The sequence below is a fragment of the Anabrus simplex genome, chromosome 2, assembly GCF_040414725.1.
Source record: "Anabrus simplex isolate iqAnaSimp1 chromosome 2, ASM4041472v1, whole genome shotgun sequence".
Lineage (NCBI taxonomy): Eukaryota > Metazoa > Arthropoda > Insecta > Orthoptera > Tettigoniidae > Anabrus > Anabrus simplex.
In genome coordinates this window covers 172,928,249-172,944,904 of record NC_090266.1, presented here as the reverse complement: position 1 = coordinate 172,944,904, position 16,656 = coordinate 172,928,249, and the positions used below count along the sequence as shown (strand labels likewise).

At 40.3% G+C, this 16,656-nt stretch overlaps 1 protein-coding gene across 2 annotated transcripts in view; it reads right to left on the bottom strand.

The window, feature by feature from the left end:
- The window catches only part of LOC136863975 (titin homolog), a 1,080,299-nt gene that overhangs the window by 902,448 nt on the left and 161,195 nt on the right, over positions 1-16,656 (bottom strand). For both annotated transcript variants that reach the window (XM_067140444.2, XM_067140445.2), the window contains exon 8: positions 4,167-4,330. In XM_067140444.2, coding sequence (XP_066996545.2) covers positions 4,167-4,330 — 164 coding nt within the window. The remainder of the gene's footprint in view (positions 1-4,166; positions 4,331-16,656) is intronic.

The window sequence follows — 16,656 nt, the reverse complement described above, 5'->3', positions numbered from 1 at the left end:
TATGATCAATAGAGATTTTAAAATATTTGGTTGACATCTCAGAAAATTTTAATTGTAGCTATTTAAAACTTGGTGTACCATTAGATCCTTCCTAACAGTTTAACTTTAGGGAAACTCATTGGTGTCTAGTTTACAAACATACGATTCATTCACATTCATTCAGGAAGAGACTACCTGGCCGAGGCGGTAAAAGTGTGCTGGGTTCACCAGGAAGGACGTGGGTTCGATTCAGCGTCAGAAAGTCGAAAAATTCCAGCCCTCGTACCACTTTTCAAATTTCGTGGCAGAATCGGGAATCGCACCCGGGCCTCAGGGGGTGGAAACTAATAACACTAACCACTTCACCACAGAGGCGGACATTATTATTATTATTATTATTATTATTATTATTATTATTATTATTATTATTATTATTATTATTATTATTATTATTCGCCTTCAAAATCAGGACTAAACATTGAAAGAAATCGGATATAGTATTGACCTATTCTGTGGATATCTTACTGTGAATGTTGCTTTTTCCTTGGATATAGAGCCTCAGAAAAATTACGATGATTGGAAACTGTAAATGAAGGAATAAATACATTCGAAAGGTCAAAGACACATTTGGATTCCTGTCTTGTGTATGAGCACTGAGAAGTACGCTGCATGAAGTACTCCTTTACTCGAAACATACATAATCATTATAGATCGTTATGCCTTTCAGCGTTCAGTCTGCAAGCCTCTGTGAATTTACTAAATGTCGCCACAATCCTCTATTTGCAACTAGTGCTGTGGCCTCATTTTGTTCTATACCTCCTATCTTTAAATCGTTAGAGACTGAGTCTAACCATCGTCGTCTTGGTTTCCTGCTTCTTCTCTTACCTTCCATAACTGAGTCCATTATTCTCCTAGGTAACTTACCCTCCTCCATTCGCCTCGAAGCAATGATAAGGAAACAGGAGATATTTTGGCGCCAAGTATCACACACGCTCCTTAAGGTTACCCTCACTCTTGTAATGTCCGTTCCGAGTACACAGAGTAAATATATGTAGTGGTAGGAATGCCATTAGCTTTATAGAACTGCTTGCCGTATACGAAGTGCTCAATAAACCTAAAGGGCAGATTAAACAAACGAGTCCCAGTGTGCAGAATGAATTTACTGATCTGCAACTGTTTATAGTAAAGCGGAAGGTAAATTAGTGGATGAAATACGACAGTCTCCCTTATTCTCTATAATAATGGATACCATCCAACCTATATCTAAGATATTAAACAAACCAAACCCCGTCGTGCAACATCCCCGAATGGCCATGGCCTAGCGAGCAACTGCTGCTCAGCCCGAAGGCCTGCTGATTACGATGTGTCGTGTGTCGTGTGGTTGGCAGTTATTCTTGGCTTTCTAGCCCGGGGCCGCTACCTCGCCGTCAGATAGCTCCTCAATTGTAATCACATAGGTTGAGTGGACCTCAAACCACCCCTCAAATGAAGGGAAAAATCCCTGACCTGGCCGAAATCGAACCCAGGGCCTGCTGTTTAGAGGCAGGCTCGCTACGCCTACACCATGGGGTCGGCGTAAGAAATATTAGCTAAGTGAAATTTACTGTTGCTGTGTGATCCAGAAACATGAGAACAGGATACCAAAATCATTGGAAGGGAATACCAGTCTGCATCGTATTCAGCGAATGAAATCGACAGAGAAATGCAAAAGAAAGAGATGTATCTGAAGAAGTGTCATAGGAAGGATACAATGGAGCCAGAAATATGAGTGGTGTTCAAAATAGCGTATGAAATATTGAACCAAGCGTAATTTATGTAGACCAACACTGGGCCACCAGAAGATTTATCTTCTGCTCAACGACGCAGTGGCAGATATTGAAGGAATGGCAGATTGTTTTATATGTACACAACAATCCACTTATGTACTTTTTGGGCACAGTATCAAGCGGTGGAATATTCTTAGCAGCCTTTTACTAAACACATATGATAACTGAACTCTGAAGAAACAGATCCAACCACATACGCTGGAAGGTACGAAGAAGTTTCTTTGCCTTGAAAGTGATATTTCGAGATACTCAAAAAGCTCTTTGTATGTCAATCCTATTAAACTCCAAATAATATAAAACTGAAAGCTGAAGCAGTAAAAAAATGAAATTTTGTAAGTTTGTTTGCTTGATGGTTTTTCATTGCAAAATATTGCAGAATAAAAGTTGTGTCCAAAGCACTTCAGTTCAAAACCATGGATTTATCAAGAGCAACGGGGCTTTTAAATAAGTGAATTTGAAAAGCTCAGGAATTACCAACCTGAATTTATCTGTCTTTCTAGATATCAGTGAAACGTTTCAACTATTAAAATTAAATTTTACACACGCGTTTCTCTTTTATTTCAGAGATTAAGAACACTGAAGCCATTATCCAGTTATACGTAATAAGAGAGAATGATTTCTATGTAAAATGTATTGTTACTGTGTGATCCAGAAAGATGAAAACAGGATACCAAAATCATTGGAAGGAAATCATGTCTTGGTTTTTCATTTAGTGGAGTACCAGTCTGCATCGTATTCAGCGAATGAGATCTTTAGGGAAATAGAAAAGAAAAACATGTCCCTGAAGAAGTGTCATAGGAAGGACAAAATGGAGCTAGCAACATGAGTTCAATTCGATTATATTTATCGTATTTTCATTTGTCGCGTTCAGGATCATCACAACTTACTTTGACGAACACGTACAACTACAATTAAAATGCTTTTCCGTGATTTATATATAATTTTTATAGTTCATTTCGACAAACACTAAATGAAAATACGTTATATGTCGTCAAATTCACTTAATATAATGTTTAAGGCAGGGGTGCCAAATTTCGCCCCCCCCTAGGGATTTCCAGTTTGCACGGTTGGTACCTAGTGTTAAGCCACGCGTGAGAGCTGGTTGTGTGCACCACGTTTAGTTTCCGTGTATAAGGAGGATTAATTTTTCATGCTGAGATGAGTTAGTGAAGCATTTAAATTAAGAACATATTATTCCTGGAGTGAGCACTGATATGTGTATGAAATACTGGACTGATTTTTTTTGCTAGTTGTTTTACGTCGCACCGACACAGATAGGTCTAACGGCGACGATGGGACAGGAAAGGGCTAGGAGTGGGAAGGAAGCGGCCGTGGTCTTAATTAAGGTACAGCCCCAGCATTTGCCTGATGTGAAAATGGGAAACCACGGAAAACCATTTTCAGAGCTGCCGACAGTGGGGTTCGAACCTACTATCTCCCGAATACTGGATACTGGCCGCACTTAAGCGACTGCAGCTATCGAGCTCGGTGGACTGAATTTCAGTTGTGTGGTGTCATTCCTGGCGTGTAATAGATACATTGAGGCGGTTGGCGTGAGTTACTGTGGCGGCAATTATAATAAATTAGGGAATGTTCGTAATTTCGTCCCCCTTCATTTTATTTGTTATTTATGAAGTTTATTATTATTTTCAGCTGGAAAAACGCAATTAGTGAGTTAAGGAGGCTATGAAAAAGGCTATTAAGTCAGTGAGGGACAAAATAATGGGTTACAAACATGTAAGTAAAGCGTTTAATATCCCACGAGCAACGCTGAAAGACTATGTTAAAAAGAATACCAAGAAAATATTTTTCATAAATGGCCTTCATGTAATTGATTATAGGGAAGGTGTTTGGTAAGGTTGGAAAGGAAAAAATATATTAAAATTAATTGTACTTTTCATAAATTTGATGTGTGAAGAAATAACGAAAATATTTTGGTATTTTTGTAGTGTTTATGTCAAATATTGACTACTCTACGTTATAACAGTTTCATTGTAATTAGCCGTAAGAGGAGGATATATTGAGTTATATAGGTATAGGCTATACAAATTTCTAGCTTTGTCCAATATATTCCTGAATTTCTACAAGTCCAAATCAGCTAAGGGGACGAAATATGGGCCCCCTACCTTACTTGACACAGTGCAGATTGTTTAATAGTATAGGGGCATTCCATGGAATGACCAATGTCACATGAGTAATATTTATTATTATTTTTAATATCTAAAACATTAAAATCTCTATGGAGACTTTCTAATGGGGAATTTCCCTGAACAGGATATAATGTTCAAACCTTTGCTTGGAGTAAATATGAAAGTCGTGTCTTCTCGCTTACTAATATATAACTAGTTTTATCACTCTTACCTCAACCCATCGTGCGCCCCCAGAATCGCCCAGCTCCCAGGCTTCGACACGGTAAGCCAGCACCGGGACACCTCCGCGGTTCTCTGACTTGGGCCACGAGAGGGTGAGCCAGTTACGTCCACTGTCGGTGACCACTGGCTCACCCGACACAGCTGTTGGCACATCTGGAATATAAACATAGTTTTAGTGTTGGTCCAAGTGAACTATGTAACAAAATTATATGTAAAACACAGAAAACCATCTTAATATCAATCAATCAATCAATCAATCAATCAATCAATCAATCAATCAATCAATCAATCAATCAATCAATCAATCAATCATCGATCTGAGTTTAAGCCTGTCATCCAGGTGGCAGATTCCCCATCAGTCGTTTACCTGTTTTTTTTTTTTCCTTAAATGATTAGAAAGAACTGGGAAATGTATGGAACATTTCTTTCTTAATCTGTTTACCCTTCAGGGTTGGTTTTTCCCTCGGACTCCGCGAAGGATCCCACCTCTACCGCCCGGAGAGTCAGACATCGGGCCGGAGGATACAACTGGGGAGGAGGACCAGTACTTCGCCCAGGCGGGTCTCACCCGCTATGCTGAACAGGGGCCTTGTTTGGGGATGCGAAGATAGGAAGGAATAGACAAGGAAGAGGGAAGGAAGCGGCCGTGGCCTTATGTAAGGTACCATCCCGGCATTTGCCTGGAGGAGAAGTGAGAAACCACGGAAAACCACTTCTAGGATTGTTGAGGTGGGAATCGAACCCACCTCTACTCAGGCGGATTGGATCCCATTCCAGCCCTCGTACCACTTTTCAAATTTCGTGGCAGAGCCGGAAATCGAACACGGGCTTCCGGGAGTGGCAGCTAATCACGCTAACCACTACACCACAGAGTCGGACATTGAACATTTCCCTTGATAATTTATTCCAAACCCTAATTCATATTCCTATAAACACTCGATGAACGCAGAAAATCTGGCTCAGATAGCCTACGTGTGGTTTCAAAGGAACCATCCCGGTGGTTTCAAACCACACTGGGTTCCATTCAACTTACTCTCTACTACTGATCAATTCCCCTTTTCTAATACGCCTGTAAACATCTTGTCTCGTATGCCAATCAAAGACATTCCTCACTCGGAGTGATCATACACCCGGGAGCTCGTAAAAGAGCCGGTTTCATTAGTAGTAAGTGTTCGCCAAAGCAAGTTGTGATGATACTAATGTAGATACGCTAAATATCGTCGAATTCAATTAATATAGTGTGCACTACAGACAGTGTAACTGGTTTATTAGTACAGGGGCTATACACGGAATTACTACTATCATATGCGTAATGTTCATTCGTTATTCTAACTGTTAATATCGAAAACATTAAAGTGTGGTATTGGAAGAGGCTTCTTCTTCTTCTTGTTGTTGTCAATGACTGCGTAGATTTTTATTGCATCCAGATCTTGTATCTGAGATATTGAAACACCCCTTCCCTGTGATCTGTATTTCCCTCCTCTACATTCTCCCTACAAGATGGACAGAAGGCAAAGGAGGAAGAGGACGAGGACAAGGAGGTTGGTTTCCGAATCCAGTGCACAAGTGTGTTCCGCATTCGATGTATGAGTGTAAGAATTTGTAGTTTCCTACAGCCGACCCTTTCAAAGACTACGTTGTAGGATCTAAGTTTTAGTGTTTAAGATTTAGCGCAATAGTTACTTCTGCTCCAGACAGTGCTAACAAAGAGCGAATTCTAATTGCAGCTCTTTATCGTTAATACACCTTTTGAGATATATTTTACTTTAATTGATTTTTGTCTCTGCCTTATCCTTGGCTTTGACAATATTAAAGTGGCTGAGGTATGAGCGATGCTAGTAATGCCACTCCTTGTGCAGCCAGTCCCTGCTGTGAATGGTGTGAAACGTTGCTCATAGAGTCGGCTGGTGCATGCATTTCAGTGGGCTTGGCAGACTGATACGTAATAGCAACCTCTGGCTCGGTGAGGAAAGCAACGGGAAACTCCCTCACTCCTCATTTCCCTAGTACGCTTCTTCAGTGATGCCTAGGCCATCTATGATAGCAAATGGCAGAGCTGTTGAGGATCCAACCAGCATTAGGGCTGAAGACTGAACATACATAAAATTAATTACAGTTGTCTTTTACCAATATTAAACTTAACTGCTTGCTTGTTGTAAGATGTCAACATTTATTTTGTTTACAAATTTAGAAAATTCCTTTAGGTGTTTGTCCATGAGTTCGTTTTTCTCCACCACCAGTGGCCCACTGAGTCTATAACACTTCTACAAAGTTCGTCTCTCTCGGAGTAGAGTAACTTACACGCCCAAACTGTCAACTGTCTAATGATTTGTTTCACCACAGACACTTGTAGGATCTTCTGTTATTTTGAACGTAAAGAATTATTCACCAAATTTCCCGTGGCTTGTTGTAGTAGCTGTCACGTTATGACTTAAATTTGCATGCATGTACATACTCCTCATTTCCCTAGTATGCCTCTTCAGTGACGCCTAGGCTATCTATGACAGCTGTTGGCGGAACTGTGGAGGATCAAACCAGCCTTCGGGCTGAATACCAAACATACACATGTATGTGTGTGTGTGTGTGTGTGTGTGTGTGTGTGTGTGTGTGTGTGTGTGTGGTCGGTATCCCTCTTTGTACTAGTGGTGAGATATTTGGGTGCGCTCACGTCATCGCCTAGTGTTGATGTGAGCGGGAGTTCTCTCACAAATTCCGAAGAGGAAGAGATCACACTTCCATCAAGAAGGCCACCAATGTTACTCAACTGTTATAAGTCTGATAATTTGTGAATTTCTTGTAAGAATCGATTAGTAATTTTGAAAATTTGCACTCGTCTCTTGCAGCAAAAATGTTTCCTCATGCCTCATCAACTATTTGTACCATCGTTGTGTCCTCTCCGTAGATGTACATCTTCGTTACGTTAGTGCTGTAAGACGCAATGCTACGAGACAACCGTCGCTTTTATATTCGATGAGAATATTCTAGATTGGTATTCTTCTTGAATAATAAGACAATGGTTCTCTAAACGCCTATCAATAGCACATAATTCCGTAGATATACGTAAGTATTATAAGTTTAAGGGCAGGAACGAGATTCGAATCTCGGGCCTATTCTTCAGATATCCACCACCATAACTACTCGTACAAGCTTGATAGCTGCAGTCGCTTAAGTCCGGCTAGTATCCAGTATTCGGAAGATAGTGGGTTCGAACTCCACTGTCGGCAGCCCTGGGAATGGTTTTCCGTGGTTTCCCATTTTGGCACCAGGAAAATCCTGGGGTTGTACCGTAATTAAGGCCACGGACGCTTCCTTCCCACTCCAAGCCCTTTCCTATCCCATCGTCGCCATAAGACCTATCTGTGTCGGTGCGACGTAAAGCAGCTTGCCAAAAAAAACCTACTCGTACACAATGCACAGTTATGGATACTATGCTCAAAATCGCTACCTAACAGATACTTTCCAGATTTCTAATTCACAAGGGGCGAGACGCATTATTATTATTATTATTATTATTATTATTATTATTATTATTATTATTATTATTATTATTATTATTATTATTATTATTATTATTATTATTATTATTATTATTATTATTATTATTATTATTATTGTTACGGAGATTTCCGTGGTAGTTAGAGGTGAAAGAAGGTGCGGGGTGGTGAACAGGTCTCAAGCTACGAAAGTAAAATTAATTTAAAAATTTAATTAGGTTATATTTTCTTTTCAAAATAAAGAAATAACAAGTACGGCAGGTACGGAGTAGCAAGTCAACAAAATGTAGTTACAATATTTACTGGATTTGGGCTTCGCGCCCCGACTTCACACTTCTAGGGCAATTAGCCCAACTTTACTCCAAAATAAGTTTTACCAGAGGGGCCGAAAACCCCCATTCATGTTCAAGAGCACTTGCCCCAAATTACACAGAAAGGCCTCCTCGAGGCATACAACACTTAATTTTCAAGAAAGAGCCACACGCTCTCAAACTTTAAGCCTCTCAAAGGCCACACCAAACTCCACATTCAAGTTGTCCTCTCAGGACATAGACACAGGGGTAACATACCCAACCTACTGAGGTCTATTAAATGAAAAGGGGTAATTACATGACCTCTAAAATAACAATTAGAGAGGAGGCGATCTGCTCTCCTAATGCATTTGTTTTTTTAAAAAACCTAATCTGGCTCTAGGCCGCTAATACAAGGGCTAATCCCATACTACAGAGGTGACTTAAGAAGGAAACAATTTACATTACGTTAAAGAAGAATAGGTAGAGAAAACAAAATAAGTTCACCTCAAAGCAATATGAGTGGGAGCTCGAGAGGGTTAAGCACTCTCTATCCCAATATGTAGTTTAAAAGAGAGAATAGATACAAGTTTCTTTACATTTTAAGGAAGGTTACATAATGGAACAACTTCGGACCCGCCCCGAGAGTTAAACTGCTGAGCTAGCAAAGAAGGAAGTTATTAATCGGCCATTACCTTGTTGTTGACCGCTGCCGACGAAAGAGGCGCTTCCCGCCCCCTGCTATGTACTTTACACACTGAAAGATGGAACCGAAGTGGCCCGGAGACCCTAAAATCAGCAGTTTATATACTCTCGCGGAAAGTTCGAGGCGTTTGGGGAATGAGAACACCCTCCCACAAAAACTTTATTGGCTAACCAAGAAAACCCCTACACAATATGAAGAAGAAACACCTAATTGGTGGAAAATTAATACAAGAAATTCGGGATTGGCTAGATACAAAACAAGGGGAAAGAGAGGGATAATATTGCCAACTTAAATAATGACTGAAAGAAATTTAGCAAGGAACAAACTTTTGAATTCAAAATTTCTCCAAAAAACAGTTCTTTCACTCCGCACTAGGGTGCACTATTGTTGATCTTCAGTAGTGTCCTCTAGAAGAGAAAGTTCACACTTCTTACTACAAGCAAAACAAAAATACGTCGAAAATGACACAGTTCAAAAACTCCAAAATTTCCAGGTAGTGACATCTGAGAAAGTAGAAAATTAATACCGTAGATAAAGTTCAGACTTCCTCCAGCAGAGGAGTTTCAATTGGCGCACATTTTAAATTAGCGGCGTGGAGGTGTACCGCCCGGTACAATTATTATTATTATTATTATTATTATTATTATTATTATTATTATTATTATTATTATTATTATTATTATTATTATTATTATTCCCATCATTAACATTATAGCGCTATACGAATTAACAATAATAAACATATGTCTGTTTGATCTATGTACAGGTCAAAGCTATATGTTAGTACACCAAATTCGCAAGCCAAGTGCGCAGTGATAGTGTTAGTAATATAAGAAAGAAGTTTTATATGAAAAAACTGAAACGGAAGCAGTTAGTCCTATCTTATTTCATTTTATAACAGCGTTTGGGTTGTTTATTCCAACAAAGTGGACAGTAATTCGAGGACTCTCTGTAGAGTACGACCGCAAGTGATATGGAAAAGGTCAGAAAAGAAAGAAAAATGGATAGGTTACATACATATTGGTTATAGACTATTATATCTATTACTTCAATATGACCATATTTGCATAGCGTGGTGATTCAGCATATGTTCTTCAAGAGTAGTTACACGTCTAATCGTCCTGAATGGTTTACTGTACTGAAAGAGCTCGTTTCTAATCTAATTTAGATACAACGAACATTTCTGATCAGTGCGGTGAGACGTTCTTTATTCGCTGCTCATGGTGCAATTTAACAGTTTGCGTTAATCGTTCTGTGAACTCTGACGATGACTGTTTTATGCAATGTAACTCATATCTCCTGCAGATCATCTTCAGATTGAGAGGCAGATGGTTTAAGCACTGCCCAAAGGTAAACATTCCATAAGTGAAGCACGCCACCAAACAATGCTGTATAGCACATTTTTGGTCAAGTTGAATTTATGGCCCAACATTGATATATATGGGTAGAGCATTCTGCGCGCCCTGGCTCACGAAGCATGGTAAGATGTTATTTACAAGCACCTCCCTGTGATCCTCCAAGTACGGCGCCAGGTGGAACAACGCTATACGGCAAAGTGGAGTCTACAACATGGCGATCGCGGGAGATGTTGTGTTGAGTCCTACTACTGTAAACCTACTGAACAGATCAAGAAAACGTAAAGTGAATGTGAGTGAGTGGAAGGATATCATGCGTAAAACATAGAGGGATCAGGGGAAGACATAGTAAGTCGATGTGGGACGAATATCCCTTTTAAACAGCCTCCAAACTAAGTAAGCGGAGCAACGCTGTATGGTTTCTCAAGAGATGGTTCCTATGCAGTGATAGGGGGAAGCATATCTAAATAAAATATTCACAGTAACTCAACTCCATCATCATCATCATCATCATCATCCGTTTACCCTCCAGGTTCGGTTTTTCCCTCGGACTTAGCGAGGGATCCCACCTCTACCGCCTCAAGGGCAGTGTCCTGGAGCTTCAGACTATTGGTCGGGGGATACAACTGGGGAGTATGACCAGTACCTCGCCCAGGCGGCCTCACCTGCTATGCTGAACAGGGGCCTTGTGGAGGGATGGGAAGATTGGAAGGGATAGGCAAGGAAGAGGGAAGGAAGCGGCCGTGGCCTTAAGTTAGGTACCATCCCGGCATTCGCCTGGAGGAGAAGTGGGAAACCACGGAAAACCACTTCCAGGATGGCTGAGGTGGGAATCGAACCCACCTCTACTCAGTTGACCTCCCGAGGCTGAGTGGACCCCGTTCCAGCCCTCGTACCACTTTTCAAATTTCGTGTCAGAGCCGGGAATCGAACCCGGGCCTCCGGGGGTGGCAGCTAATTACGCTAACCACTACACCACAGAGGCGGACAACTCAAGTCCAACAGAGTGATTTTAAGGATTTCAGTGAGGTTAAAGCGTCCGTAAACCAACTGTGGTCTAAAAATCAGGAAGGTTATGTGGTTAAAACTGTGCAGTGATATTCCAACTGCATTGAGTCCATGGGTAAGATAACGCTATATTAAACAAGAACAAGGCGACATCAGCAGGTACTCTGCCACAGAATCTTCCTGTTTTATCTAAAAGTCAACTTTCCATGAACAAAGAAGGGGGAAAAGCATTTATTAGACACGTGCAAGTATCGGTGCCCAGAATACAGGAATTTTTACAAAAAGCTCCTCTCTGAAGACTAGATTGATATTTTGACTTCGAGTAGTATACAGCACTTTCAAAAGTTGCATTCTTCTATTTGTATTTGGTTTTCTTGTCAATTTTTAATGACAGTTTAATTGTTTAATAGTCCACATCTATATGATGTACGGATCCATGGCTAAATTATTAGCGTGCTGGTCTTTGGTCACAGAGGTCCCGGGTTCGATTCTCCGCAGGGTCGGGAATTTTGACCATCATTGGTTAATTCCGCTGGCATGGGGGCTGGTTGTATGTGTCGTCTTCATCATAGTTTCATCCTCATCACGAAGTGCAGGTTGCCCACGGGAGTCAAATCAAAAGACCCTTACCTGGCGAGCCGAACATGTCCTCGGACACTCCCGGCATTCGCCATTTCCATTTCATCTATTGGATTATTTTTCATTTTAGTCAGACTCTCTGTTTAAAGTATGATACAGTATGTTCAATTATTTTCAAATTGATATCAATAATTATACCACATACATTTAATATTAAGTGATAAATATAGTGTGATGTGTGTTATGTTGATGTGATAATTGTATATTCTGTGTAATGAAGTACATTAGAAGACGATTTCTGATATTATGTTCACGTATGTTGTGCTTCCTATGAAACAACAATGTACGGGCAGTCGTATATGGCATTGTTCCGCTATATTGAGATTTCAAACAGGTGTTGCACTGTCATTGTAGCTGCATTGTGGCATATGATGGTTTCACATGATTTATTATTCAACAATTATTACGCTTAAATGTTTTAAAGTCGAAAATTAATACATGTGTATGTGCGATGAAGAAACGTTTTCCTTCGTTCCTGTACATTTTGATAAAAGTGCCATAGAGCGTTGTTCGGTGGCCTGCTTCTATTCTCCTGTGAAAACGTTTTCAATTTACGGGTAATATTATGCATGAGAACTAGATGTTGTGTGGTGGTTTCAGTATCACCTTCGTTGGCTCTTTGGTGGCACCAGCAAAACGCTGATGAAGTTCAATTCGTCTACGTATTAGGTGATACCAGTACGTAAATCGCTTTTCTGATGAAGTTCATTTCGTCTACTAATTTGGTGATTCCAACGAATAAATCGCTTTGCTGATGGAGTTTAATTCGTCTACGTCAGGCATCGTCAATCGAGAGCGAAATGCCTTCGGAGCCAGTTTGCTCCCCGCTCTCCAGGAACGAGAGCAGCTTAGCGAGCAACTAGGGGAAGAAGTAGGGGAAGTGCATGACGTAGTATGTACTGAAGGCCAGTGGCGCAAGTACAGTACGGCCACGTTATGCAACCTGCCTGACTGCTACTCTCTTGTCACGTGACAAACACCCGTCCCGAGCGGAGCAAGTAACACCAGCTCCCTAGAGCAACTACGTGATGAGGCCTGGTCTATGTATCTGGATCAACCAAGGAATTTAAAAAAGTCTGACATTAAATTATGACAAGCATTAGCCGTACTCTGAACCTTGAAGTCTTAGTGGGTGCTCCATGTGCTTCCACTGTTTTCAAGTAGTTTATTTGTCTTATGTTATGAGCATCTGTTTCTCGTCCAGATGTATATTTCGGTACGTCCTCACTTTGTACTATGTTTGAACTTATCCATGGCCAAATTCCTGAGCACCTTCGCAAGAAAGATGTTAGTTGATCCATATCTCACGATGTTCACCCGACTATACCTGGCACAAGGACGCCTCGTAGAACTACATGCCAGAATATACTGTAGGATGTCTGGAATCAAGTAATTAGTCTTTCTTTCATTTTAAGAACACCTTAAACAGTTTCCGGCATCCCAAAATTCTCATGGTAACCTTAACAGTCGAGGAACATACAAAATAATACATATCTTCTTCTTCCCCTCTTTCTATGTCTCTACAGCCATTGACTTCCTCTAAAACATCGCTCCATTCGTCCCTGTTCATAACGGTCCTTTTAAACCCTCAAGTCTGCCTCAACATCATCTAAGCAACGTACTTTATGCTTCCCATCTTCTACTTCCATAACGTAAAGACGATGTATTTACTTACCGGGCGAGTTGGCCATGGCGGTTAGGGACGTGCGGCTGTGAGCTTGCATCCGGGAGATAGTGGGTTCGAACCCCACTGTCGGCAACTCTGAAGATGGTTTTCCGTGGTATCCCACTTTCACACCAGGCAAGTGCTGGGGTTGTACCGTAATTAAGTTCACGGCCGCTTCCTTCCAACTCCTAGCCCTTTCCCATCCCTTCGTCGCCATAAGACCTATCTGTGTCGGTGCGACGTAAAGCCAATTGTAAGAAATAAAGTATTTCTTTCAGAAAATGATTGATCGCACGAGTGGCTGCACAGTTTCGTTCACGTAGCTGTCAACTTTCATGCGGGAAATTCTGTAGTGGGTTCGAGCCCCACTGTTGACAGCCCTGAAGATGGTTTTCCGTGGTTCCCCATTTACACACCAGGCAAATGCTGGGGCTGTAGCATACTTAAGGAAATGAGTGCTTTCTTCTCACTCCTAGCTTTTTCCTCTTCCATCGTCGCTATTTATTTTAACACAGAAAAATAAGTATCCAAATCGACACCTTGCCACACGATTTCGAACGTTTGAAGAGGTTTCCGTCTGCCTGTCTACATTTTATTTATTCCGCATTCCTAGGAACCTGGCAAGATGCCGTTCATCAGCGTCTGACCTTATTCTTTCCTTAGATCTAAGAAGAAAACAAATTTCTTATATTTCCCCCACAGCTTCCTATACCGTGCAATGAAAATTAAAAGATTTAATTATTTGTGAGAATTTCAATTTATTTTCTTATGTACATTCTTTAATGAACATTTTCTACTACGGAATTAAGTGAATACTTTTTTCATATTGGTTCCTTGAGGCTCAGGACTGTGTTCTCTGAAATGGATTTTCTTCAGTTAGCATTCTAAAAAAAACTTTTGAAATTATCTAGGTGCTTACATTGAGGTTGCCCACAACAGCTAAAATGCTGTCAGTGCCTGTCCGTGCGTGACGTCATGCAGAGAACTGCTCCATGCAAGTCGTCCGCTTCTGATCACAGGAGAACTTCCCAATGGAGTTCAGGGATTGTGGTATGTTTTAACCAAACAATTATTAGCTCGTTTGTCTTCTATACCTGTCCAAACTGAATTTTGAAATAATGGATAACGAACACAATAACGTACAATACAACGTATAATACATTACAGCTAATCAAGACACAAGTCCTTGTTAATATGATTTTAGTGGACACACTGCGCTTTTTAAACCCAATAATTTATTATATGTATTAAACATTAAAAATAAACAAGTGAACGAACATACAGAGCTGTTATGTAGAAGCGAATTTTAACAAAACTAGTAAGTTTATTCATCTTGACTTTATTCTTGGAATGAAATACAATTTAACCGACCGACTAAACTAGGATTAACTCAAGAATTTTTGTTCCCAGATCCGTCCTTGAGGAGGGTTCCACTTTGCTTTTGCTTCCATTTTTATCTCACGCTTGTTTAAAGAAAGAGCATATATATGTCCTCATTTTCACAAATGTGGGTGGGTACCAGATCACTACTTAAATTAGGATCACTTGCACTTATTGAAGAAACCAGGTTCTGTATTTCTGTATTTCTCCCAACCCTCTTCGGACTATAAGTCCGTGATAAAAACAGAAACATTTCTCCAAACCTCGTACAGATTGTGACCACAGGCATCGGATATGAAAGACCACCTATGACTGACTTCGAATCCATCCAGGACCCCGAAAAATACGTTGCCTACTCTGATCTTTTCGTCCTATGTCTGTTTGGAGACCTCAGTGTGGATAAATGCTTCAATAATTTTTAGCCATCCAACCTGCAATGTAATTCAAACCTATGACTTCTATTTCGTTTCAATTTCACCGGAAAATATTGGAACAGTATCGTATGTGACTTCTTCAAAACGGCTTTCAATAGAAGAATCTTCTAACTCACGACACATTATTCCGCACATTCGTAGCATTTGTAATGAGATATATTCGTGACTGGTTTCTGTTCGCATGTCAGTGTGTTTCTCTGTTTTACCGGCGTTATTTCCAAGAATAATAGACGATAAAGAGCGTTCAGCGAGGTAGGCTGGTCGTGTAACCCTCCCCGAGAACGGATCTGGGAACACAAATTCTCGAGTGAATCCTGGTTTAGTCGGTGGGTTAAAATGTATTTCATTTCTAGATTATGAACTTCTGAGATGAGATATTTGAAGGAAGAGATAGCCAAGCAGCTCGTCTCCTTACTGCCAGGTCTTCCCAGCCCAAAGTTTGCAACGTTTTCGTAACACTGCTCTTTAGTCAGAAATCACTCACAACAAATCGTGCTACTTTGCCTTGGATCTTTTCCAGTTCTCAAATAAAGTAATCCTACTGAGGGTCCCATACAATGTGCCATACTCTAATTGGAGTCTTACCAGTAACTTATATGCACTCTCCTTTACATCCTTTATCCTTGGATACCATCATAACCATATGAAGAGATTTACATCTTCTTATTGTGATTAATCCCATGAAGATCTTCCTTTATTAACACCCAGGCACTTACAGGGATCTCCGTGATGTACTTTCAGTTCATCAAAACATTAATTAAAATGAGAAGACTTTTCCTCTAATGAAACTTTTAACCAGACTTTTCACCCCGTTTAACATTGTAGTTGTCATGGTACTGTACGTCACACGTTTTCTAGCCAAGAGATGACAGACATATATTCCATGTATGGACGTGCCATCGATATTTAGGTTCAAGGATAGACGAAGTATTCACTAGTGTTTATTTTATTTTATTAATATAGAGTGGCTAGCATATAAATGGGGCCAAAACAGGAAGTCGAAGTTAACTGTTAATATCAGCTTAGTAAAAAATGACAATAAAAGTTATGTGAAATATGATTTCCGGTCTCTTATATTTCACGCATTTTTTACCATAAAAGTAATAACAGAGGAGATATTCGCGATTATTTCATGTCTTCACAAACGTTCAAATATCGCCGGAAATATTAGTTCTATTAGTTCTACAAAACATGCAGAATCTCTAATTTCCAATTCTCTATATCTGACACAATTTTAACGTGTGAGCTACAATAATGGAGATGTACACGAGTTTGTGTTTTTGTTACGAAGTCCATCTATGGAGAACAAAATTGATGCGGAAAAATTGATCGGTCGTCATGGTAACGAATTAACTGGCGAGAGTGGTGGTTGTTTTCGTGTTCCCTTTTATGAGCTGCAGAATCGCGTGCCCATTAGCCCCCTATTCACCAGGAAGATATTCAAGAAGACATGATTTTCGAAACGTGAAGAAATGGTCACTCGAAGAATTAGGGTAAAAATGAATCG